The sequence below is a fragment of the Camelus ferus genome, chromosome 28 (assembly GCF_009834535.1).
Source record: "Camelus ferus isolate YT-003-E chromosome 28, BCGSAC_Cfer_1.0, whole genome shotgun sequence".
Taxonomy (NCBI): domain Eukaryota; kingdom Metazoa; phylum Chordata; class Mammalia; order Artiodactyla; family Camelidae; genus Camelus; species Camelus ferus.
The window spans coordinates 7,209,028-7,235,450 of NC_045723.1; the positions used below are offsets into that span (position 1 = coordinate 7,209,028).

A 26,423-nucleotide genomic window follows, 5' to 3' on the forward strand; every position below is an offset into this window, starting at 1 on the left:
GCTCCTCCTCCCTCCCCTCCATCCCTTCTCCCTCACACAGCCCCACGCCGCGGGCTGAAACCGCCCACCTCGAGACTTCCAGTTAAACCCAATAGTAATCGACCTTTTAGTCAGATATTTTGTTGCTCTGAGACAAAGGCACTCTAACCGACACACACGCATAGGCTGACAGGAAGAGACAAACACAAGGTCCACCAGGTGACAGACTATGGGGTAGATAGTCTGTGAAGATTAAAAAAAAAAAAACAAAAAAAAAAAAAACAGCTGCCCTCTTAGGCAGCAGCCTAAGGGAAGGATATAAAACCAGAGGCTGGTTTAAAAACTGAAATATTTAATCCACCCCAAAACACATCAGGAAATGAAGAGAACCACAGCTAACCCATCTACCTATGATGGACGAAGGGTGTTACTGGCTTCAAGCTCTTATTCCTAGTCCTGAGGCTCTGATGCTTAGAAGAAACGATCTTGTCCCTCAGACACTCCCAGCTACCCAGAAATAAATTACATACATCTGTAAAAGAGTTCCGGCTAGAAGGGAGCTGGACAGGAAGGAGAAAGGGACATCAGTTTAGAATAAACTGATCAAGGAACAGCTGGGTGACAGCAGAGCCATCCTGGGCGGATGGCTCCCCCATGCTCCAGTGTGAACCAGAGCACGTAAGACCTGGCAGCCTCAAGGGCCGTGCATCAGCCGCGCTCAGGGCTCTTATTTACTTCCTCAGCCGAAGCCCCAGGGAGCAAAGTTCCAGCGCCTCCTTCAAGCCCCCTGCTGGTTGGTTTCATCATTATCTCGCCTCTTCCAGATCTGCAAGAAATGAATACAGATGTTCAGGAGCCGACATTCAATCCACAAACACTCATCAAGCACCTAAATCTGTGCCAGGCAGCGAACGGCCTGCCACCCCACTTACACACCCGCCAAACCCTCTGAAACTAATGCAGAATCTTTCAGAAAATTCCCTTCCGCTCAATTTTCGCTTTTCCATTTACCCTTCTCTTACTTCCCATTCCAAACTCCTTTTCTAAAAAAGGACTCATAGTCAGGCCTATAACTTTAGACAAAATCACTAAGGAAAGAGCTATCTCTAGAACGAGAGTGTCTCCTTTCTTTTCCCCAAAGCTACGGCGTTTTCTCAGCCTCAGCCTTCCGTCTTTGCGGTCCTAGGGCAGTTAGGAAGAGAAGGCAGAGGTACTCTGCCCCACAAGCGCTCAATCTGATGGAGAGGACAGCTGAAGTGACACAGTCGGTGCTCCAGGAGAGACGGGCAGACAGTGCCGTGGGGCCACACGGAGTGCTGACTTTGCTTAGGGAACTGGGGGAAGCTTCAGAGACAAATCCTAGCTGGCAGCCCTGAAGGTTCTGGGCTCTTCTTCCTCGAAACCAGGCCAAAAACTGACCTGGCTTACCATAAACATAACCTCTGCTCACCCGTTAATCTCCCATGCTTCCCTGCCCTTCTCCTTCTCCCTGAAAACCACTCCTGGGCTTCCACCACCACGTCACCTGGCCCCACCGCACTCCTCAGCGCATCCTGCAAGGCACCCAACCTGATCCAACCCGACGCCCTGCCTTCGCCCGCATCGCTCCTGCCGCCGGCCCCGCACGCCATCGCCACATTCATCCCACCCATGGGCAGCCCACCTGAATGTAAGCCTCCGACAGTGTGATCATCTGGGGAAGGATGTCAGTCACCTGGAGGTCTTGTAACTCGTACCATTTGCCCGTCCCCTGCACAGAGTAAGAAGGGCTGGGTTAGGCTGCTCCCTAAAACCAAAAGGGTGTAAGAGGGACAGGATCATAACCAAAAGCTAGAAAAGTCAGAACAGCCACCAGACCATCACTCAGCAAGAGCTGCGCACCCAGTAAGAGGGTTATCACCTCTGCGAGGCATCATTCAATTTAAAGAGCCTTTAGGGTGCGGATCTCAGACTAAATTCCTGTTAAGGACTCCTTGAAGTACAACAGAGTCTCAAACACTGTACGCCCGTTAAGAAGAATTTAGAAGGATAATAATGAGGAAAAAGAGGAAGCCCTCTGCTCCTCACCTAAGACGCCTCCTCGCTGCTCAGAAGCGGCAGAGCAGACACACTCACTTAAGGAGACGGGCAGTGCCAGCTAAAAGCGTACACCCACCCCCGGCCCCAGAGAACACAGCAAGAGTCGGTCAAGAAGAAGCGCCCTCAGTGGACATTGTCCATCATACCAACCTGCTTCCTCTGGCCTGAAATCCCAGCGCTGCAAACACAGCAAAATCTACCTCAGTCCTACTTCCACACACGGGGGGGAGAGGTCTCCGGACTACGGCAGAGACACTTCCAGGAGTCCACCTGCCTCAACCACCCCAACTCCTAAGAAATGCCAAAGACAGATGTATTCCAGACATTCCGGATATGCCCGTAGTTCAGAGGGGAAACATGACCGAAGCTCAGCACCACATGAAGGACCAGTTAAGAACACGGTGAAAGCGAGTCTCTAGGTTGAAATCCCAATTCTACTGACTTCAGATAAATCACTCACACTCTGAGCCCAGGTTCCTCATTTGAAACTAGACAGTATTAACACCCGTCTCGGAAATGTGTTTTAAGGCTACAAATGAGATGAACGTACATTAAGCACCTGGTGTACTGTGTCCAGCACACAGCAAAGTACTTGAGAGACAGCAGCTAGTTATTATTAAACCCACAGTTCCAGAAAAGTCATCAAATTAGAACCACCTGTGCTAGTAACCTGCGTGATACCAAATATATCTTAAGCACGTGTTTCATCCATTTTCAGCTTGAGGCAAGTTCACAAAATTTTTTTTAGCAATGAGGGAACCTCTACACAAACGTTCTGTAAACTTTAACTTCATACCAATCAGAGGGTCTCATTAAAACGCAGACTCTGATTCAGGAGGGCTGGGCGGGGTCTGAGATGCTGAGTTCTGGTGAGTCTGATGTTCACGCTGCTGGTCCAGGGGTTCCAGCTGAGGTGGAAAGGCTCGAGTCTAGGACAGGGCTTCTCAGCCCTGGCTGCATACTGGGAACCCCTGGGAACTTCAAAAATCAGGATGCCTGGTTCCCACTTCCAGACAATCTAACAGAGTCTTAACTCTGACTGACATTTTGGGCCAGAAAATTCTTTGTTGCAGGGCCTGCCTGTGCATTTTAAGATACTCAGCAGCATCCTGGCCTCTACCTCAGTTGAAAACCAACAGGCACAAATTACACTGTTGTCATGTAATTGAGCTGGGGTGGCCCAGGCATCAGGAGTCTAAAATCTGCCCGCCAGGTTAGTCCAACGTGCAGCCGAAACTGCAGAGCCACTGCCTAAACCACCCACTGGCAGCTCCAGCACCTGCAGGGTCCCACAGTCAAGGACAAGGAAGGGCAAACTGAAAGAAGCTGCCCCCTGAAATGCCAAAGGAGCAACGCCTGCTTCCGCCACCACGCCACACGGCGCCAGCCCCACTCACGTGGTGCAGCACGTGGATGCGGTAGGAGCCCTCGGCCGGCTTGCCGTCGTGCACGATGTTGGCGATGAGGTCGTAGGTGGTGTTCTCGTGCACCGCCTGCACCTCCTCGGACAGGTACTCTCTCAGATCCACGTTGCTGTGCGGATGGAGATACAGTGAAGGTCAGACAAAGGCTATGAGGCTGGCCTTTGTGTAGAGGGTAACTGTGCTCCACAAGCGGACCGCAAAGCTGGGGAACCCTATCTCAGGACCTGGATCGAGGTGGGCTTGAAGAGTCACTGGAGCCCAGGTTTGTGGAAATTCACATCATTTGCCATAAAAATGAGTCAGACTGGACAGACTGACTCTGTGGGAAAAGCACACTTTAAAGGCATGCCTAGCAGTCTAAAGTGTGGGAATTTAAACAGGTTACCAAACCCAAGGCTCTTCTATGACATGAAAATGAGAGGCACCACCTCCTCTACGCTGGTAGCGGGCGTAACCGCCTCACCCCCTGGCCTGTCCGGGGACCAGCGGCATGTTAGGGGACCGGCTGGTCTCTGGCCTCAGGCTGTCGAAGGCCGATCACACGAGTATGTGGGTTGTCACTGTACAGAATCACTGTAACAATTTCCATACGGCAAACCAGGCAGACCGTGCAGATTAATCCTCTTTCGATTTTCTGGGACCTTGCTTCTTTATTTAATTGTTTTTCTTTTGGTCAAGTAAGCAGAATGGTTACAAGGAAGAGAAATCCACCCTAGGTAGCTTAAGCAGAAAAGGGAAATTTATTCAAGGTTTTCAGACCAGGAAATGCAGCTGAAACCAGGCACTGGAGCAGCAGCAAGACCCACGAAAGCAACCTGCCCTCTTTTCTGCTTTGACATCGGCTTTGTTCTTTTCCCACTTGGCGTCCACTTCTTTTTGGAACCCACCTTGGCTACCCTACAGCTTCCAAATTTCTCTACTCCGGTTGCCAAGAAAAACCACTGACTAGGTTCCTTCAATTGGGATTTAAAAACATCAAATTTATTTTTAATACCTGAACATTCATTTTTAAAACATAAGAGACGCATTCTTGCTGTACCTGGGATAAGATCTGCCTTTGAGTTTACTTGTTGAATTCTGTGAGTTGAAGTATAAATGTATACCAGTTACTACAAAGTACAGAGCTATGACATACGCTTCCTGTGAAGACCACGATGACAATTACTAAGAACTTCCAAATAACCAAATAGGGAAATTGACAGTTAATATAAATATTAAGAGAATGCTAACTACATTATTTTCAGGAAAAATATAACCACCTGTAGCCTATAAATATTTATAAAAACTTAAATACAAGGTAGAATAAGAGAGATTATATTCTATTTCTAATCTCTGTACAACTGTCTGAGGTGCTACCATTCATAACACGCAACACAGAAATGTCCTCTCTGGAAGGATTTACCATAAATGCTAATAGCAGTCACATCCAGCGGTCACTTCTAGATATGTATCTCCTTTTGAATTCTAAACTATGATTATATCACCTGTCCAAAAATACAAAAAGTGTTCAATGTAAACCATGTAGCAATAAACAGGCAACTTTGTTCTGACTATATTATGTAGCTTTCCGTGTGTCAGTGGTAGCTATTTATTTCTACAGACTGACAGAGTCCCATATAGATTGCAATACAGAGTCATTATTACAACATAATTTAGATGTGAGTCCTCAGAAATCCTCATGAGCTCTAGACAGCCAAAATGCCTGCCAGCTGCTAAGAACTAACTTCTCATATTTAATAACAGCTTTAATGACAGTTGTTCAGACTTCTCTGAACGAGTCCTAGAGAAATCTTTAGAAGTATTCATGCTCGGGTCTTTATGACAGAAGTAAAACTGTTTAAGTGGCCAAAGGGAATAAGGACATGTTAAATAATTTTGTTTTAGAAAACAGTCAAGGGCGCAGTCAGTCGTCCCCCAATCAGAAGAGTCCGACCTGGAGAACACCTAATTAGCTGGAAGTGAAACTTCAAAACTATGCTCCAGAAACCCTGTCTCCAAACGAGCAGAGGGCCCCTCGTTACTGCCAGTCTGATCGAACTCTGGTAAAAAAGAAGATGTGTTACGAATAAAACACGGGAGAAGAATCAGGTATGAAAAGGGTCCCTGTCAAGAAGTGGGGACTTTGGCTGACCTGGAGTCCTATACCCTAGAAGTAATTACACTGCATGAAGCAACTAAGCGCAGGTTCCCAGAGTCGGTCACACGGCCTGATGTTCTCCAAAAGGCTGACTAGCCAAGAAGTAATCTTCTCAGCTTCTCCAAGCTTTCTGAAGGACAAACTACTGAAGTCACAGTTACCAAACGGATAATCCAAATGCAACTGGTGGCAAAGTAAGCACACTCCAGGCCCAACATAAAGGCATGGAGTAAGGAGACTTAGTGAGCGTGCCCCTTCCTGCCAGGAACAGACTGGTGACTCTGGCAATTCACAAGAGTCCAGTTCTGAGGGGAGGGTACAGCTCAAGTGGCAGAGCTCATGCTTAGCATGCACGAGGTCCTGGGTTCAATCCTCAGTCTCTCCTCTTAAAAAAAAAAAAATCAATAAGTAAACCTAATTACCCATGCCTCAAACAAATTAAAAAAAAGAAAAAAGAGTCCAGTTCTGAAATGAAACCCTGGTACACAGATCTTCCAACCTCACTCTACGTGTCACACAAACAAGATGCTAGAGAAGAACAGGAAGTGAGAAAAGAGAAAAGAAATTCTCCTGTAACCCTAACTACAAGGTTCTCTCTCTCCTCAGCCCACACCGTCCCCAGAGTCTTGGTGATGGTGGAACCAGAAATGGTAAAATGTCACACCCGGAAGGACCGCTGGGGCTCATCTACTCCAAGCCTCTCATTTAATCTACGTGAGAACATGCAGATGACCTGCCCAAGGTCGCACGGCCAGGACGGCGCAGAACTCAGACCTCTTTTATTTTAGATGCTACCTCTTAAACACTACACAGAAGTAAGAACTAGTACCATTTTCAGAGGAGAACACTGGCAGTCCTCGCTTAGGCTGGGCAACTGGAAAACGGAGGGGCTGGAAGGAGAAAGATAAGGAGATGCGCACGTGCCCTTACAGCCCCCACGGTACTTTCTAAGGTTAAAAACATCACTTGCATGTGGAGTCTTAAAAAAACGATACAAATGAACTTGTTTACAAAACAGAAATAGACTCACAGACATAGAAAACAATTGTTACCAAAGGGGGAAGTGGTGGGGGTGAGGGGAGCTAAATTAGGAGTTTGGGATGAACAGATACACACTACTGTATACAAAACAGACAAACAGCAAGGGCTGGCTGTGCAGCACAGGGAACTGTATTCAGTACCTTGTAGTGACCTATACTGGGAAAAAATATAAAAAAGAATCACTTTGCTACACACCTGCCCTGCCACCAGGCTTCTCCATGTTCTTCAGAGTGCGAAAAACCATGTCTCTTGAGAACTGAAAACCAACTATCTACCCCCAAAAGGGTCCTGCAAGAACGTTCTGCAACTCCTCCAAATTTCCCATTAAAATACTCATAAATGTTCGTAAAAAGACAATCACATAAATTAAAAATAAGGCTATTAAAAAAGGCTAGACATCAAAATCTGTAACTTCCTCATCACTAGGGAGAAAGTCACCATGTTCCAGACTTTATCCTCTAGGGACGAAGTAAGATAGCAGGACCCCAAGGCAGCAAGACAAATCTAGAGTCGTCCCCACTGTCCACATCCAGCTCACTGCAGCGTGTAAGACGAGATGACCAGCAAAGAGATGGACAGGCTACCTGCTCAGGATTTCCTTCAAAGCCAGGAGAACCCCACCTGTCCTGTCCTACTTCTTCCGACTGTTCTTCCCTATCCTGAAAGACTGCAGTTCTCAGCAAGCCACAGGACAGAAGATGAAAGGGGAACTGCCTTCGGGTAAACACCCATCTCTGAAGACCCTAAAACATGTGCAACCTTTCAATAAAAACTCTGAACTTACATAGTGGAGGTAGGTTCCTTGCAATCTCCAACTGAGACAATCCAAAATGAAGAGTGGCACAAACATATGAAAAGAAACCCAAGCTCAACCCCCTACGAGGAAGCGAAGGAGGACGACACTCACGTAATAGGGAAGTTGACTATAGTCGGATTCTTCTCCACAAAGAAATTGTTCTTCGTGAATCTCTTAATACAAAAGATGAGATATGGAGGCAGCTTGGTGAGCTGGAAGCGCTTCAGGAAGTTCTCCTTGTAGGTCTTATATTCCTAGAGAGAGAGAAGACAATTATCAAATCAGCGCTGGAGCATTAGAGCAGAGATGTGAGTTTTACTGTTTTGGTTTGGGTTTTTTTGATGTAACTTTGCCTTACGCTTAGAATTCAGGACACCTGACCCCAGAAACCACACACAAGGCTTAGAACAGCAGTCTGGCTGAAGCTGACTGAAGCACCTCAGCTGCGGGCTGCGTTTCAGCCAGCACGTGATCATGCTATTAAACTCCAGCCACACTAACGTGGGCATTCGTTTCTACATGGACAACAAAAATGTCAAGTGAAGATTTGTTAATAGCCAAGAATTAAAAACCATGCAAGTCTCACTTAATTCAAGATCAGGAAGACCTTCCTGACTATCAGATATGCGCACCGTGGAACGGGCACTTCTGAAGCAGTGAGGGGCCCCTCATCATTGGGGTACTCCAGCAGAGGTGTCAACACCCACGTTCCTTCCTCCTCAAAGGTCCCAAGACTCGTGGGTCAAGTGCAGTCAGTCAGGCAACGCTCACTGTGGACTCACTCAGCATGTCTGAGGAGATGGCATGGTGGGGGACTGAGGACATCCTCCTCAGACCAAGAGGAGTAAAAGCTAGTGTACATAAATGTATTTTTCCTTACCACAAACACAATTTAGTACAGTAAAAATTTAGTAACTGGAGTGAAAGACTAATCATAGTCTGAGAAGAAACACCAATGAGACCATCACTCTCTAGAGTAGGGTGAGTTCTGGAGGCAACGACAGACCCCATCAGGGATCCCCAGGATTCTCATGAAAATATTTTAATTTAAAATCTGGATACAAAAAGAAAAACACCTAGGATACAGGAACTCCAAAACCACCTGGATGACGACCTCGTAAAATGCCAAGTAAGAGCTTCGCTTCCAGGGCCACAACACAGGGAGCTGCAAGGGCCGCTCCCCTACGAAACTGGTGAAAATTATTTTAAGAACCACCGTCACCACCGCCATTTAAACTCTCCACAAATGGTCGTCAGGGCAGAGAGCAAATGAAGACACATTTACTGAGGAAAACGTTTTTCTCTAATGTTCTCTTCTAAAATGAAATGTTCCCTTCTAAAATAAAATCTAATTCGGTAAGAAGAGTGAGAGTCTGCGGTATCTGAACCAAGACCTCTCCCTTCGTTAGAAGCTCCTCTCCAGACTGGTAGAGCCAGAGCACAGGGCTCCCTCTCCCCCCAGCTCCCAGAGGACCGTCTTCCCAGGAGAGGCAGGATGTCAGCCTTTCTCCTTCTGGCCCAAACTACCTGTTCCTGAAGCAAAGTTCCAGTGTGTACCCAAAACATACGAAGCAAAAACTGACAAAAACAAGAAGATAAGGACAATTCAATAACAATAGCTGGAGACTTTAACACCCCACTTTCAACAGTGGATAGAACAACTAGGCAGCAGATCAACATAGAAGATTTGAGCATTGTAAGTAGACCTAACCAACACATACAGAACATTCTACCACCAACCACATAATGTACATTCTTCTCAGGTGCACATGGTATGTTCTCCAGGACAGACCACACGCTAGCCCATAAAACAAACTTCAACAAATACAAAGGCATAGAAATAATACAAAGACATTCTCTGACCACAATGGAATGAAATTAGAAGTTAACAACAGAAAGAAATTTGGGAAACTCACAAATATGTGGAAATTAAACAACACACTCCTAAATAATGGGTTAAAAAAGAAATCAAAAGGGAAGTTAGGAAAGACTTTGAGATGAATAGAAATGAAGACGACATATAAAAACTCATGGGATGCAGCGAAAGCAGTGTTTAAGAGGGGAATTTATAGCCATAGATGCCTGTTGAAAAATAAGATCTCAAATCAATAACCTTCCACCATAAGACACCAGAAAAAAAGAAAAGCAAACTAAATCTAAAGCAAGCAAAAAAAAGGAAACAAAAAATATTAGAGCAGAGATTAATGAAATACAGCACAGGAAAACAGTATTTCAGAAAAATCAATGAAAGCTATTTCTGTGAAAAGACAAGCTTTTAGCTAGTTGACCAAGAAAAAAAGAGAAAAATGCTCAAATTACCAGACTCGAAATTGAAAAAGGGGACATTACTATGGACTTCACAGCAATAAAAATGATTACGAAGGACGATGATAAACAACTGTATGTTAATCTATTAGATAAGTCAGGTGAAATGGACAGATTCCTAAACAGACGCAAATCACCAAAACATAAGAAGAAACACTCTGAACAGACCTACAACAAGTAAAGAGACTGAATCGGCTACCAAAAAACTATGCACAAACAGCCCAGGTCCATATGGCATCACTGCTACTTTCTACCAAGCATTTAAAGAAGAATTAACACCAATTCTTCAAACACTTTTCCAAAATACTGAAGAGAAGGGAATACTTGCCAATTCATTTTATGAGGCCAACATTATCACGATACCAAAACCAGACAAAGACGTCACAAAGAAAGGCAACTACAGGCCAATATTTCCATGAATGTGGATGCAAAAATCCTCAACAAAATAATAGCAACCCGATTCCAACGTAAACGACAACAAAAATTACACACCATGACCAAGTATGATTTACCCGGGAATACAAAGGTGGCTTGGCATCCAAAACCCAGTTAGTGTCATGTTCCACATCATAATAATAAAAATAATAAAGCAATAAATAACAAAAACCAAAAACCAAGCAACCATCTCATTAGACACAAAAAAAGCACGGTATGTGAACTAAAGCTCAATAAAGCTGCTATTATTTTAAAAACGAAGCTCCCCTGCCACATGATGAGTAATCTGAGAGCACTGGAGAAGTAAAGGTTTTCCAGCTCTAGACATGTACCTTCATTCAAGTAAATTTCTGATCATCTAAGGGTATAAGCACTACTGGAAAAAAATGTCTTTTTGTTGATATCAAGTAACTCATCTCTGCAAGGGTGATATAAAATACCATGTTAAAAGCAAAAAAAAAAAAAATTTTTTTTTTTTGGTTTTTGGGGGGGTGGTAATTAGACTTACTTTTTTTTTAACAGAGGTACTGAGGATTGAACCTAGGACCTCCTGCATGCTAAGCATGCACCCTACCACTTGAGCTATACCCTCCCCACCAAAATTTTTTTTAAATCAAGTAAATGCCAAGAGATTTCACCGCCCACATTTGTATCTATGAACAGGTTGACATCAAGAAGCACTATTTTTAATTATCTCAGACTAGTGAAGGATAGTCAGATTTAATACCTAAATGATGTCACAGCCTTGTCACAGAGATGTGACAGAGAAACTTGAAAAAGTTTCTCAGGAGTTTATGTGAAAATGCTGGGGGGAAGAATTTCACCCTGGATATCAGTACCACATTCATATAGCAAGGTTTTTGCTGTATTCACATTGTAATAGCACTACTAACCAATTTTCAAAGTTTCATTTGTATGTAAGTTTGTTATAATTTAATATTTACTTAAAAGCTGTAGCTTATACCATCATTTCTGCTTATACTAATTTAGGTAATATTATAGTAACAATAAATTTAAATCAATACTGAGGGTCCACAAGAATCTTAATGTTACCTAACCCTGAACAAACAGTAATAATAGGGTCCATGTGCACAACTGAAAAAGTCAGATGAAAAATCTGAGTTTAGATCCCCAGCTCTGTCACTTAAAATCAATATAAAATAAAACCAAATAAAATAAACTGATCTAGATGAGCCTTAAGGTTTTTCATCTCCACAAAATGAAATGAGCCTAAGAATCAGCTTAGACATTTTAGGAATCACTGTCACTTACCTGTGTGCATGTGTGTGCGTGCGTGTATGTACTGGGGGTGGGGGGAGAAGGGCATTTACTATCTGAAAACAAAAGAACCTCAGTTGATAAAGCGAGCAGAAAGGGTCTAAATGAGGCATCAAGCTAAAAAAAAATCCTCCTGCCATTAAAAAAAAAAAAAATCTCCCAGTAAAGAACCAAAAAGGATTAAATTTGTCTAGGATGAAAAAAGGAATTAAACCATGAAACAGTTAACTCAGCAGATATAAAAAGAGACTTTTAACTTGATGAAGAGCAATAGTATAGAAATAATAAAAATTTTAGTTCGATTTTAGTTGCTTTTTTCCACTTTAATGTTGATGTTCTATTTTTTAAAAGGTGAGTGTTTCCTACTTTTGTGAGTTTCTACTATCCTCAACACCCATTCCTTTCTCCACACCACTCAGATGCACTGTAATTCAAGTTAAGAGGTGGGGGTGATCAGCTAAAAACAGCAGAGTCTGGTAGGCTCAATAAACATAGTACACTTTAAAATTAAATGTATTACATACAGGTGGCGATTTCCAAGCATAAAAAGAAAAATGTCAAGAGGAAGAAAGGGGTTATCAACAAGGTAGGTGTGCAAGTGGGCTACCTTCTCGGTGATGCCGTTGAACTTGGCCAGGATGTTGAAGAGAGGCACCTGGGGGATGATGAGCTGCTCCTTCTCGTCCTTGTAGAGCGGGGCGGTGGGGAGGTCCAGCGTCAGGTACATGAAGGTGGACTCCACCATCGTCTCCTGGTACTCGTCGTTGTGCAGCAGCTGCTCTTTTTCCTCTGCTGGCTGGAAACAATGAGCGAGAAGGAAGAGAAGGGGAAGGAGTGACACCGGAGTGGAGGACACCGCAGACGGGAAGAAACCATGTGTCCGTTACACTTATACTTACTTCATTTTATGAAGGAAGAGGGGTGCCCAAGAGCCCAGCAGTTTCACACCCAGTTGCACAACCTTAGATTAATGCAAAAACTGGGCTTCCGTCTTTAAATACCAAATTATTTTAAAAGCTTTTAGGTATCTAGAAAGCTCTTATCTGAGCTTTCTGAAAAAACACACCAGCACCACTCAGTGGCCAGACCGCTGAAATCAGTCAGCCCTTGGTACCCGGATGAGATTGGTTCCAAGACCTGCCTTGGATACCCAAGTCCGAGGATGCTCAAGTCCCAGAGGTGGCCTTCCATATCCACAGATTCTGTATCCATAGATTCAACAAACTGCTATACGTAAACATAGCGGTTTTATGTACTGATAAAAATCTGCATGTAAGTGAACCAGTCAGAGTTAAACCCATGCTGTTCGAAGGTCACCTGTGTATCCAACTATCACCTCCAAAACCTAAGCGCGCCGGTGCCACAGGAACCCATGGGAACTGCCACTTGGCAGGTGTTTTTAGGACCTCTTCCTGGAGCAAAAGGCTGAGCCAGTCATCTAAGCATCTCTTTGCCAACCCTAAATCCCCTCAAGCAATATAAATCAGTCCAAGACTCAGGTTCCAGCCACTCACCAAATCAGGATGAGGAAGCTTTTTAGTGAAGATCCTCATGGACCCCTGGAAAACATCGGTCACAATAGCTGTACAAACAGAAACCAAAATGCAAATTCTATCAGGTTGGAAAGCATTTCCAAAATACAGTCTTAACTTCTACATTTCTGAAATAAACCTCATTTTCCAGCATAAGACCCAAAGCTTTCCCTAAATACAGAATCACCTTTGTAATACATACCACTGTGGTACCTTTATAACTACCTGTGTAAATAATTATTTTATGTCTATCTTCTCCGTAAGATACCTTCTGGCCTTTCAGCACAGGGTCAAAGAGCACAGTCCATAAGAGAAAAATTAAGTGCCTTTGAAATAAATGGTTTACAGAATCTGGAGACTGATGAATCCCCAGAAGTCATAGGTAAAATAAGAGACACCCAAGAAAGCATAACCCATAACTATGTGCCACCTGCAAAGAGAGAGTGTCCACCCTGCACTAGACATAAAGGAAAATGACAGACTGAGGGATACAGCAAAGCAGAACCAAAGCACGAGAACAAAAGCACAACAGGGTTCTTGAATTCTGACAGGACCCAAGCTAGAGAGCACAGACACTGTGCACAGGCCGAAGTCACATGAGGGCTCCAAAATTATTCACCTGGCTCAAGAGTCGCTAAGCTAACAGTTACTTTTGGCATTCATGAAAAATGCCTAACTACTGTTAAGCCAACGTGGACACAAAGGAACATAGGGACTCAAGGTCTGCGAATCTACAGGGAGGCCAGCCGCATCTCCCCAAGTACAGGCTCAGGGCGAAGAACTAGCTTTTAGTTTGTTTTACCCAATTACAAGCCAGGCAAACCACCCACCAAGTCCTCCCTCTGGCACCACCGACATGTCTACAACATGCTTCCCAGCCTCTCAGTTTGAAACTGTGTCAGGGTTTCTAGAGCACAACTGTATCCATTTCCACTCATTAAAAATGCCATTGGATATACCCATATTCTAACAAAGGAAACTGGAGAGGGAGCCATTCAGGAGCCAAGCTCTCCCATGTGTACAGAGATGCTGGCCTGACACAAAAAGGTAAACAAGTAAGGAGAAAAGGATGGGAAGCTGCGAAGTGTTTTTAAAAGGAAGCAAACAAAAAACTCCCTTTTACAAAATAACATGACTTACTCTTTTTTTTCTTCTTTGTGCCCCCCAGAGCTGAGTGCAGAGCATTCAAAAACCAGGAAAGAAAGTCAACTCCATCCCCTGGAAAAGAAGGAAAGGTGGGACGTCAAACCTGGGAGACAGTATGATAATTCAAACTGCTGATTGGCATGACTCCACACTCCCGGTCTCCTCCTTCCTCTCCAGCCATGCCATCCTGCCCCCTGGCATCCTCCTCTACCTGGCCACTGCATCCTGCAACTCCTCAAGGTCAAGCTCTTAGTCTTCTGATCTTTACTGCCCCCAGGCTCTCTGGTCCAACCAGGACCTTTGAATATCATTCTCTATTCCAAACCCGAGTCTCATCACCCACCAAAAATCATTACTGGACTTCCCTATAAAAGCACTCCTCAGCCAGAATGTGTTTAAAACAAAAATGTGATGGCACGTCTTTGCCAAAAAAGCCTTTCCTGACTCCCCATTGTTGTCAGGGTATAATCCAAGCTCCTTACAGGGGCATATAAACCCGACAACCTGGTCCCTCCCTTCCATCCTCCACCTTAGTGCTCATCGTTGAATTCAATGGTCCAGCCACATGCAGTCTTCTGTCTGTGCCAGGGACCTCCATGCTTCTATCCAGTGTCCTCTCCACCTGGAATGCCCACCCTCAACCTGTCTCCTCACTACCTAAAACTCAGGTGTCTCTTCCTTCACTGATGTCTCCCCCAGCCTACCTCCCACCTGTCTGAGGGGGGTCTTTGCTCTGTGCTCCCTCCCACAGCATACTGGGCCTCCTCAATCACCACACTTAAGACCCTGTGATCATCTTTCTACATAACTGTCTTGCCCACTAGAATGGGAGCTCCTGGAAGAGAAAATTTGTGTTTCGTATTCCTGCAGCTCTAAAACCTACTAGCACCATGAGTAAATGGTGAATCACCTGAACCCGGGATGCTAGAGAATACTTTATCACATCCAGGTACTAAGAGCTACTCATGTGGCAAGAACTCACTGGGTTTGGAGGGATGAAAACAGTCAAAACAGAATATTCTAGTCTGCAACATGACAAAATGAGAAGCAAGAGTGGTAGATGCCTTTCCAACTCTAGTAAAGGCTGGTGCCTTTCCCAGCCTTCTGGTTTTTTTCCTGAGCCAAATAAGTTTACCAAGTCAGACAGACGTTCTATGTAGGTGAAATCTCTTGGGACTCTGAGCAGGCCATGCTGATGAAAGAAGAGAGAGGAACCTAACCACGCCACCCACTGGATGCTCGCTGGAGCTCCTGTCTCACTGCCAAGTGGAAGTAAATGTGCTCATCAAAGTAGTCTTGTTGCCCTCAGGTCAGAAAGCATGAATTATTCATTTCTCACCTTGCTTGGTGATCTGAAAAGTCTTCTTGCTGCAAAGGACAACAGCCTGAAGCATCTCATGGGGAGAGACATGGGCCTTGAAATTTCGAGGGTTCCAGAGCTTTCTCATTAGCTCTCCAAAGCGCTGGACCAACAGGAACATGATGTCCCCAGGGGGACGCTTGATGTTCTTGTAATTGTCTTCTTCCAGGAAGTAGTTCCGGAGAGGAGGGACGTTAGACAGAGCCTGCGGGTCAGACACTACGATTAGCCCAAAGCCCCTCAGCAGGGCCCCTGGGGGCCAAGCTCGTCCACCCAAAGTTCTTCTAAAACCTGTGCCTGTGGTGCCTTAAAGAATCAGAAGTAAATAAATGGGCTGCCAGAGATGCGCCCGAGAGTTCACATTAGAGGAACATCCTTTACAGTGAGTGTCACAGAAAGTCCAGTTCTGCAGACACTCTGCTGACGTAGAAAGAAATTTTAAAACAAAGGTATTCAAATCCCTATCTATTGATTTAATAGCTTCCTTTGTTTACTCTAACTAGGCCTGTGACTATGTTTGGACTCATAAGGAACTGAAGGCTAGAAATCCAAACACTCTTTCCTCATCATGCACTTGGCTGGGACAGGACTATCTGGAGGCCACAGTTCCCCCACCTCTCAACTGCACATTTAAACAATATGTGAAAATCATCTTAATAAAATCTGGTGTTTTCCCCAAATGTGGTACTGAGGGTGGTAATAAAAGCATATATAAAACTATATATAAAAATCAACATACTTTGTTATGATAGAACTTAGTCAAAAGGTTTAAGAGAACAAAAATAAATTTTATCTCATTAAGCAAAAAGATAAAGACCAGCCATGTCAGTTCAGGAAAAAGCACATGCTCATTATCGTGAGTTATAAAACTGGAAGGAAAACCACAGAACGGACCCTTCTAAGTGCAGTCTCCCCACTGGTCCCTCCTGATGGGGTTGTGAACCCTTATCAGTGCTATGCTTACCATGAGCACAATGCTGCCAAGGGAATCCATTTAGAAAGGACAGAAGGATAGTGCTAAATACAGCAAACTCAGGGATCTCTGGGGACAACACCTCCAAATGCAGAGCACACCCGGATAAGAGGCGATCAGGAAGGCTCCCACAAGCCCAGCTCAGCCAGGGAAACAAGGACTTCCTGCTTGGAAAGCTCCTCTCAAAAGAAGAAGAGAGTGGATAAAGTTTATCCGATTCTCAGTCACCCATGCTGCGGGGAGGCTGCTCTCTGGCTTCAGCTGTAGAACAAGCAGTAGGCGTCCTCGGAGAGCGATTATCCAGCCTCCAGACAGGGTGCTTGGTCTCAATCCCATTTTAGCAAAAATATCATCACAGAGGATTTGTTCATCTGCTTATACGTATAAGTAAGGAGAGCTCCCTACGGGGACTAAAACCCATCACAAAGCCAAGACTAACTGGCCTGACCATGTTCAAATCCTACCCATCCATCCTGTGACACTCTTCGCAGAGCCACAGGAGGCTGCAAGAGGAACAGTCGGCAAGGTCTCTCTCCGTCTAAGAATTTGACCTTTCCAGGGACCAGACACGACACCAATGGCAGACACTAAAGCTCACAGGTTTACTTTTACAATTTTTTACCTAATTCTTTATGCAAAAATACCATAAACAAAGTTTAAAGGCCAAACAATTAAAATGAAATATGTACTACATATGCAACAGAAAAAGGCTAATATAAACATATATATTTTTAAAGCTTAATAAAATGGACCACTAATAGAAAAATAAGCACATAAGGCCCAATAATTCATGAAAAAATATAAGAATCAACTTTAGAAGTAAATTTTTAAAAAAAAAGTTAAAATGGAGATACCTGTCAAAATGGGAAAAAAATCTTTTAAATAGTAATAGTGACAGCGCAAGATGAAAAAGGAACCCTTTTGTGTTGCTGGTGGGTTTGTAAATTGCTATAAATCCCTTACAGCATTAACAAAAGAAGTGAAGGTTAAATCAATTAAACTTTTTAAAAGGGTGATGTAATCATTAAGGATGCTGCATGAGAATACTGATTTCATAATACGCTTATAAGTTAAAGCATACACAAAGATACATATATACACTATGTTACTTTGTAGACAAAGTCTAGAAAAGAAATACAACAAAATATAACCTGTCACAAAAACTGTAAGACTATATACAGTGAGGGACACTCACTGCAATACTGTTAACAGAAAAAAAAATGTGAGACAAGTCAAATTTTATCTACCAATGGGGAATAACAAAACAAACCATAATATTGCCACACAATGGAATACGCATGTGTGCATCTGCTTTTAGAATAAAGCTCTGGCGGTCTCTACACTGTTAACTACCACACGAGAGTACTAGGGAAAGAAAATGAAGCTTTCATTTTGTACTTTCTGTATCTTCCTACCCTCACCAGTAAGTACTTGTTTATAGTTTTTTTAAATCAATTTTTTTTTTTTGGTGAAATGATTTTTCTTTTTCTTTTTCTTTTTCTTTTATTTTCTTATTTATTTTTCTTTTAATTTTATCTTATTGAGTTATAGTCAGTTTACGTTGTTGTGTCAACGGATTTTCTTACTTACGCTTACCAACATTTTCTAGTTTTTCTACAATGTGCACATATTACTCAGATAATTTTTTTTAAAAAGCAACACTTAATCACAAACAGAACAACTCTGGCTTTCTACCTTTCCCATTTTCAGGCTTAAGCACAGGCGGGACCGCTATCAGACAGTCAACACAATGAATATCTGCACCACTTTGAAAAAAAAAAAAAAGCATCACCTGGCATACGTGCTTCTCACCTGGTCCTGCAGGCCTCACACAGAGTCCAGCCCTTATTCCCTAGAAGCTCCAGAGGCTGGAACAGGCCCACCACTGGGCAGCAGCCCCTCTGAGCAGACACAGGCACATTGTGGTTGGTGCAGAACAAATACCCAAGTGGAGTCCTCGGCAAGACTCTGGGTCTGAAGACCACCTGGCTGCACTCTGCCTGAAGGCAGTCATTTCTTGAAGGCCCTTCGTGGCGTTCCCGGGCTACCCGCTCCCTCACCGCTCCCATCGCCATCCTACCTGAAGGACGGCGTTGGCGTAGTCGTTGGCCTTTATGTTGTTCAGGCCCACGATGCCTGGCAGGTAAGTGGTGCCATCGTACGCCCGGGACAACTTGGCCTGCTTGTCCAAGTTAGCAATCTGCTGCTTCGTGAAAGTGGGCTTCAGCACATACTGCAAAGCAAAAGAGAACTCCAGGTTGCCTCAGGCTGTCTGCAGAGCCCACCAGGTTTGCCCGGCACAGTGATTTCTTTTTTGTTTGTTTGTCTTTATTTATTTATTTTTCCGGGGGGGGGGATTAGGTTTGTTTATTTATTTCTTTATTTTTAATGGAGGTACCGGGGCTTTTACCCAGGATCTCGTGCATGTTAAGCAGGCACTCTGACACTGAGCTATACCCTGCCACTCCCTATACCCTGCCCCTCCCAGAACAGCAATTTCTGCCAAAAAAAAAACCAAAAAACACTTTGGTCATGAATGTCTCACGACCCGCCCAAAGGGCTCCCAATAGTAGGTACAGGACAGAGGTAATATGGAATAGGCCACCCCACATTGCTTACCTAGAAGGCCATCTCTCTATCTAAACCAAAATCACTGAATCCCAGGCCCTTCCCCAGACCTCAGGTCTGGCCACCCCCATGACAAACAATGGACAGAAGCTGCAGGACCCCCAAGTCCAGGGGCAACAGGAGTCTGAGTCCCGGGGGGTACCTCACACAAAGCAGCACATGGGTGAAGGAGTGCCACCACCCCTCCCCTCCCCTCCCCTGTCTGTGCAGGGCTGAGATCTCATGACGCCCTGCAGCTGGAAAGGCAGGATCAGAACCTCCCCAGTCCAAGAGCTAAGAGGGTCATCATGTCACAGGCTGGGTAGAGGTCATCACTAACTCAATCTGAAAGCTTGAATTCAAGGGGGAGGGTACAGCTCAGTGGTAGAGTGCATGCTTAGCCCACACGCGGTCCTGGGCTCAATCCTTGTCCCTACAAATAAACAAGCAAACAAACAAACAAATCAATCTAATTTACATCCCCCCACAAATGTTTTAAAAACCTTTACAAAAAAAAAAAAGCTTGAATTAATTTCAGTTATTCCCTCTGTAAATACTGTCCATAACCATAATCATTTTAATCTCAATTTTCATAGGCCTGTAAAACTTAAGAAAGTGGCATAAGTAGTGTTTCAAACACTCTGTGAACAGCCAGCTTTCCTTAGTAAACAGAGTATTCAACTCTATTAACGGCACAGCGACTTGTTGAACAGGAAAAATTAATAATTCCAACAGTAATCAAAGCCCAAGAGGATATTTCCACACTCCCCACTTAAGTACAGGGACTCCTGGCGCAGGTCACAAACCAGAGCCCACGGATGGGACCTGCTGACCATTCTGGGCACATCACCCAAAAGTAGGCGGGAGCTGGTATACATCTTGGGATCCACTGTCCTACATGAGGCCCAATTCACATCCCTGCTCCGAAGTGTGGAAGGGTAACTTATTTCACAAAAATGCTTCCACTCCAATTGAAAAGTAGTCATATTTCCTCAGTCCTAACTAAAAGCAGACATGATAAGTAGGCTGCAGACCACGAGCCACAGTTATGAATCGTGACCCCCTTACTCAGTTTCCCAAAGGGAAAGGAGCCTCTCAGTGCCCCAGGAACTGAGACTCTTCCCTGACCTGTGTGGGGCAGAGCCTCAGGAGCCCTGGGGCAGCTCCCAGGAGAACTAGTTGCAAACCAACCCTCTTGGACACACACCGTGATATCCTCCAGCGAGGAGTCAATGATCTCATAGTTGTCTGGGAGGCAGTAAAACTTGAGGGTGTGGAGGTTGAGGAAGACATGGTGACTAAACTGGACACTGTGAATGTAGGCATGAGACTTCAAACCACGGCCTGGAGGGAGAGACGAAAGGCTGTAAGAGAAGGGCGGACTCTGGACGCGCACAGATCAGGTGTGATTTTCCTTTCATTATTCTCTACTGGACCATGTTAATATCAGCAAAAAACAAATTACTACACCATCCGTAAAGTCAGCCTCCCACATGACCTCCTCTCATCACAAAAGTTAGCAAAAAAGAAGAGACCATTGTTTTCTTCCCCAGATGGCATAAGACAGGGGAACTGACTTCGTACACATGAGTATGAAAAATATCTGAGTGCTTATGGATGTCTGTATGTGTGTGTATATACAGACAGACCTAGCTTCACATACCATCAGGAATTAGGGATATCTATGAACGTACTACATATGGTACACATACGTACAGACATACAGATTTGCACATACGCACATGTACCTATCCCATGACAGTCCCTCATCACTTAGTCCTGATCTTCCAACTGCCCACATTCAGGATAATCCTGCTCCTACGTACCTTTGTTCATGTTGCCACTCTCTCCTAGAATATCTCACCCTTAACCTGTTCAAACTCTGTACATCCCGTCAGTACAAGTTCCACTGCCACCCACTCCGTGAACTCAACACAAACACTCCAGCTCACGTTTGACCTCTGCATATTTCAGCTCCTATTGTCCTTATTTATACTCAGTGCCACACGGTCTAGCAATAATCTTTGTGATCTTAAGAGAGTTTGCTGATTGTTTTATGTGTTACTCTTGACTATTTACAAGATCCTTGTAAGAGCAAAGAATGTAGCTTACATTTCTTTTGTATTCTCCACTACACTGTGCACGTATCATCTTCTTGATCTGAATGAACTGAAATGATTAATTTCCAGAAAAGAACAGAATGTAAAAGTGCTTAGACAAAAGGATTCTCAGAAAAAGACGTCAGTATAGAAAATATCAGAAATTCAAAAGCCCAGAGCCTTTGAGATTTCCTACACAGTCTTTCACATGGCTACTTCCCTCTCTCTTTCCTATGGATTCAGGTTCAGAGCAAACAGAGAACCTCCTGCGGATTTTCTAAGGGTATTCCAATTTCCCAGGATCAAAGGTATGGATTATTAAACACGACTCCTAACAGTAGCTTACTTTCTTTAACAACAACAACAGATCTCTGAGGCAGACCTGTAGCTAGCGCTGAAAACTGAGCAAGTTTGTAATGCAAAACATTTATTTACCCTGAAAGTACTTGCCACACACCAGACAGGCATATGCATTGATATGTGAGAGGGAGATGGAACACAGTTTCTCAAAGTCAAAGTCCAGCACACTCCTAAAAGAAGCAAAACAAAACAAGCAATTAATAGGGATGGACGCCTAGGCGAGCACCCGGGTGAAGCAGCATTGGCTGTGTTCCGCAGTGTCACGTAGTATCCCTTAGCGAATGACTCCGATGCCATATGTAAACCGTGGAGAACCTTAACGATTCCTCACCTACACATTTCATATAGCACCCCCACCACCAAGTCCCAAAGGATGGCAAAGGTATCTCCATCAATGACCCTCTTTCTTTTTAGTATTTACAATCACTTGAGAATCTTCCATCACCTTCTCTGGAGGAAAAGCCACAAGTAAGACTCAAATGGACCCAAGAGCATTCCAGGTTAAAGGACTGGGGGTGGAAGGACACAAAAAGAAAAATGTATATTTGTCTGTAAAAATAAGTGGGAAGCCTGAAGAATTTTAGGGGAATACCTGCAAACAGATCTGTCTATTTAAGTGCGAAGTAACTGAGTACTGGGCGGGTATAGTGATGAAAATAGAAAACTTAACCTCCACTGAATCCACAGGTTGCAAAGGGATTCCTTCTCCAATATTAACTCTAATTAATTAATAAGGTTCTGCGAAAGCTGAACTGTTCATTAAAGGGGCCACTAGCTACACATGGCTATTGATGTTTGTTTATTTGTTTTGAAATTTTATTTTTTTAATTGAAGTATAGTCAGTTTATAATGTTGTGTCAATTTGCTATTGGTGTTTAAATGTAAAGTAATTGAAATCAAATAAAATTTAAAATTCAGTTCCTCAAGCTACATTTCAAATGCTCAGTAGTCACTAGTAGCTTGTGTCTCCGACAAAGGGCAGCCTTAAGGAGCAATTCCACTGTTGCAAAAAAGTCTATCAGACAGTGCTACCCTAGGGCATGAGTGAAAAATTAACCCGAGACACATCTGGGATCATCTGGAAGAGGTAACCACCTCTGTTAGGACATATTTTTGACTGTTTCTTCTCTGCTGAATCCCAGGCATCTAGAACGGTACCTAGCACATAGCTGGTGCTCAGTAAATAAATACATTTGCTCTTGTCTTTGACACCACGTATCCCTTTATTCTCTCATACAAGTTCAAAATGAGCTGAACACTCTTTCTGCATATGCGCACCCTAAAGAAACATAGCAAGAAGCACCATTTCCTGGGCAGAAAGCTTTTAAAGAGAGAAAGTTTTTGAATAGATTGTTTACCATACGATCCAAAGAACTTTCTTAACAGATTCCACTGTTCTTTTGCTGCCCTCGGCACCCCTGCGCTACTGACCTGTTAATGGTATCCAGGTACGGGCAGTGGCGGCTCCTCCGGTCCTCAGAATCCACGCGTCCATTCTTTGCTGAAAGGAAAATCATCCAAAGCTATGAAAATGGGAAACTCATTCTCAGCGTCAGCTACCAGTACAAACATTTCTGATCAGAAACAGGAAAATCTAACCAGGATGAGCTCATGTGCAAGTAGCCTGACAACACCCCAAAAAAGCCCATTAATGGAACAAGCTGCAAACTGAGAGCATATACTTGAAACATATATAATCAACAAAGGAATTGCTTATAGGTTACATAAAGAAATCCGGTGAAGAGATTTAAAATAAGACAACCCAACGGAAAACAAGGAAGACAGCCCACAAACGTATGAAAAGATGCTCGACCTCATCAATAATCAAGAAAATGCAAATTTCCTTGCACAACGATATAGCACTTCACACCTACTAGAGAGGAAAAAATAAAATCAGGAAACTCCAAGAGTTGGCAAACATGTGGAGCAACAAGAATGCCCATGTACTGCTGCTGGGAATGCAAACTGTTACAATCTCTTAAAAGCAGTACTGCAAGATCAAAGCTGAAAATACATAGCAATTTGACCCAGCAATCTCTCTTCTACTTATATACCCTAGAGAAATTTTGCACACATGCACCAGGAATGCTTTACTAAAAAATATCTGCAGCAGCAATATTTGAAAGAGACCAAGTTGAAAACAACCCAAATGCCTATCACATGTAAAATGGAGAAATATATTTTGGTATATCATCAATAGAACATTATGTTGCCATGAACATCTACTCAGATGAACCTCAAAAATACGGCTGGGAAAAAAAAAGGGGGCAAATCAGAATACTACACATAGTATGATTCTATTTATATCAAAGACAAAATAAAACAGTTCTACTTTGGGATGCATATATGAGATAAAACCACAAATAATAAAAGTAGAAGTGACTAGAAAAAATTCAGAACAGTGATTACCTAAGCAAGGAAGGCAGATACAAGTCGGAAGGGGCCTACGGGAGCTTCTAAGGCATTGTTTAAGTACCACTTCTTAAGCTGAACAGCGTCAGGAAGCAATTCTCCATAGGTCTCTTGTGTTCTGTACGTATTATGACCACAGGCACCAACTGCCTCCAGACAACCTTGTCAAGGATGCTTGTAGAGTTAACGGCCTTGGAAGACAGAGAGGGTATCTCCCTACAGAGCAAAGGGGAGGCAAGCTCACAAACCATTATAGAAGATTCAGGTTCTCTAAGCTCAAAGTTCCGGTCCTGTAAGGCCACCCACTGCGTCGGGGGTTCTCTTCCAGTTGCACTGTGGGAACTGACTCAAGGAATTGGCAACAATGCTGTATTCTGGCTACTGTTATTGCTGAAATCAACTATCTCAAGAAAAGCTACTGTTGTTATTACTGTTCTTAGAGATACGATAGCTACGATTATTCCTAAGACTAGTACAGTTCTCACTGCAACGCAGTCGAGTCGCGTCGCTTGTGGAGTGGGACCACCCCGCGGTGAGAGGTTGGAAAGAGAAAAAGAACACGAGAGTAGAGCCCGCGCCCGGCCCCGCGCACCTCGCACCTCCCGCTCAGGCTCCGAGTCCTCGTCGGCCTCGCGCTCCCGCTTCACCCGCACCGCCGGGACCACGGGTGCCGGGGCCTCGCGCGCGCTCGCCGGCTCGACCTCCCGCTTCACGCGCACCGGGCTGCCCCGGGAGCTCGGCGCCTCAGTCTCCCGCTCCCGATCTCGCTCCCGCTTGACGCGAGCAGAGCTGCCCCGCGATTCGGACTCGCGCTTCCCACGGGTGGAACCACGAGACTCCCGCTTGGACCGGCCGGACATCGCCGCTACCGGCCGAGCAGCCAGGCGCAGACTCCAGGTACGACCGAGCGCGCAGCAAGCAGCCAATCAGGAGCGGCGCAGTTATGGCGCCCAAGGCTCTCTACGAGTCGTCGATGGGGACAAATCACGCAGCAGCGAACTGGGCAGTATTGCGCCTCTTGCGGTTTCTTTGCGGCTGCGTGAGCACCGAAGACGGATAGGCGGGCCTACTGCCTCTTTACCCAAATTTCCAGCTAACGAAAGCAGGAACCGTTTACTGACTGGAGAATTGCTGAATAAAAGAAGCTGTCATTGGGCCCCAGGTTTCTTCAAGATATTTTGTGCCCTGAAACCAGAATTGAGGGTCATCTCCACAGTCTCCGCGCTTCGGAGACTGACGCCCCTGCACAGATCTCGGCGACATCCCCAAATCATCCCTTTCGTGGAACAACCCGGCGGCTGTAATTCCACATTTAGAGGACTGTTCTTGGTATCACAGGAAAATGCAAACGACAGGCAAAGGGAGACCAGTGACGCTAATAAAGCTCAAGCTTCAGGGCCTGTAACTTTCAGGACCCTTTCCTCGACTCTGAACTACTTTGTACAGTTCTGCTGAGATGTGGTTGCCGTCCAATATAGTGCACGTTGAAGTGTGCTGTTTGCTAAATACTGATGGAAGTATGTGTGCACTACGAAACCATCATCACGATCAAGATTATGAACCTAACCACCATTCACCAAGTGTTCTGCTCTAACCATTGATCTGCTTTCATTGATCGCTACAGATCAGTGTCACTTTCTAGAGTTGTATATAAACGGAAGCACACAGCAAGTCCCCTTTCTTTGCCTGGCCTCTTTCACTCGGCGTATTTGTTTTGAGATTCATCCACGTTGCTGAGTATACAACAACTCGTTGCTTTTGATGCTCAGCGGTATTCTAGCGGATGCACCAGTCTGTCCCTGTTCTAAACACAAACTGCTAGTTTTATCTTTTCTTTTTAAAGAGATTTTAAAAATGGCACACGCTCAGGACCCCTGAAAAACCTGGGTCCTCCCACAGGGAGAGTTAGGACATCGGTCCGACGGGCGCCGAGGTGAACTGGGTGGCGAGACGCGCGCAGAGCTCCAGCGCTGGGCGGGCTGGAAGGGGCGTCCCCGCCACCTGGGGCGCGGGGTCCGGGGGCGGGCCGGAGCGCCGCTCTGTGCCCTGCGCGGGCACTCGCCTCCTCATCACCTCTTTGAAGGTGGGTGATCTCAATGCTCCCACTTACAAATGAGTAAACTGAGGCACAGCGGCGCTCAGGACTCAGCCAAGGTCACGCAGCTATTGATGGAAGTTTCACGGCAGCCCATCACAGGAAACAGGACGGGAAAGCTCCGCACCGAAGGCTGAGCGGTGTGATGGGTGCTTTGTGGTTTTCTGAACTTTCGGATGTATCTAGTCCTGGTTTCCTATCGGTGTGTCACAAAGGAAAAGCCCTCCGGGGGAGTGCGAGTCGCGCACGGCGCAACCCCACTCGCAGCCCCCTGCCCGCGCCGGGAACCCCGCGCGCGCGGACGCTCGGCCCGGCCGGCCCTTCCCCGGCCGACGTCAGGGCGCG

General features: G+C 44.8%; 1 protein-coding gene across 1 annotated transcript; it reads right to left on the bottom strand.

Annotated features, from left to right (window-relative positions):
* Positions 1–311: 311 nt before the first annotated feature.
* On the bottom strand, positions 312–24,915 carry USP39 (ubiquitin specific peptidase 39). Its single transcript, XM_032469534.1, has 13 exons — positions 24,576–24,915; positions 23,003–23,072; positions 21,647–21,741; positions 20,320–20,456; positions 18,586–18,738; positions 15,512–15,737; positions 14,167–14,244; positions 13,009–13,076; positions 12,102–12,290; positions 7,568–7,710; positions 3,456–3,591; positions 1,643–1,729; positions 312–805 (listed from the first exon to the last, which is right to left on the bottom strand). Exons 1-13 carry the CDS (start codon positions 24,841–24,843, stop codon positions 758–760), a joined length of 1,698 nt encoding a protein of 565 aa, XP_032325425.1. The 5' UTR covers positions 24,844–24,915; the 3' UTR covers positions 312–757.
* Between the last annotated feature and the right edge of the window lie 1,508 nt (positions 24,916–26,423).

Bases quoted from the DNA above. Each gene is read 5' to 3' on its own strand.
- USP39 (XM_032469534.1), bottom strand. From the start codon at position 24,843: ATGTCCGGCCGGTCCAAGCGGGAGTCTCGTGGTTCCACCCGTGGGAAG. The intron at 20,457-21,646 runs GTAAATAAATGT...CTCTCCCTCCAG, and splicing joins GTGTGGCAAGTACTTTCAGG to GCCGTGGTTTGAAGTCTCAT. The intron at 14,245-15,511 runs GTGAGAAATGAA...CTTCTTTTCCAG, and splicing joins TTTTCAGATCACCAAGCAAG to GGGATGGAGTTGACTTTCTT.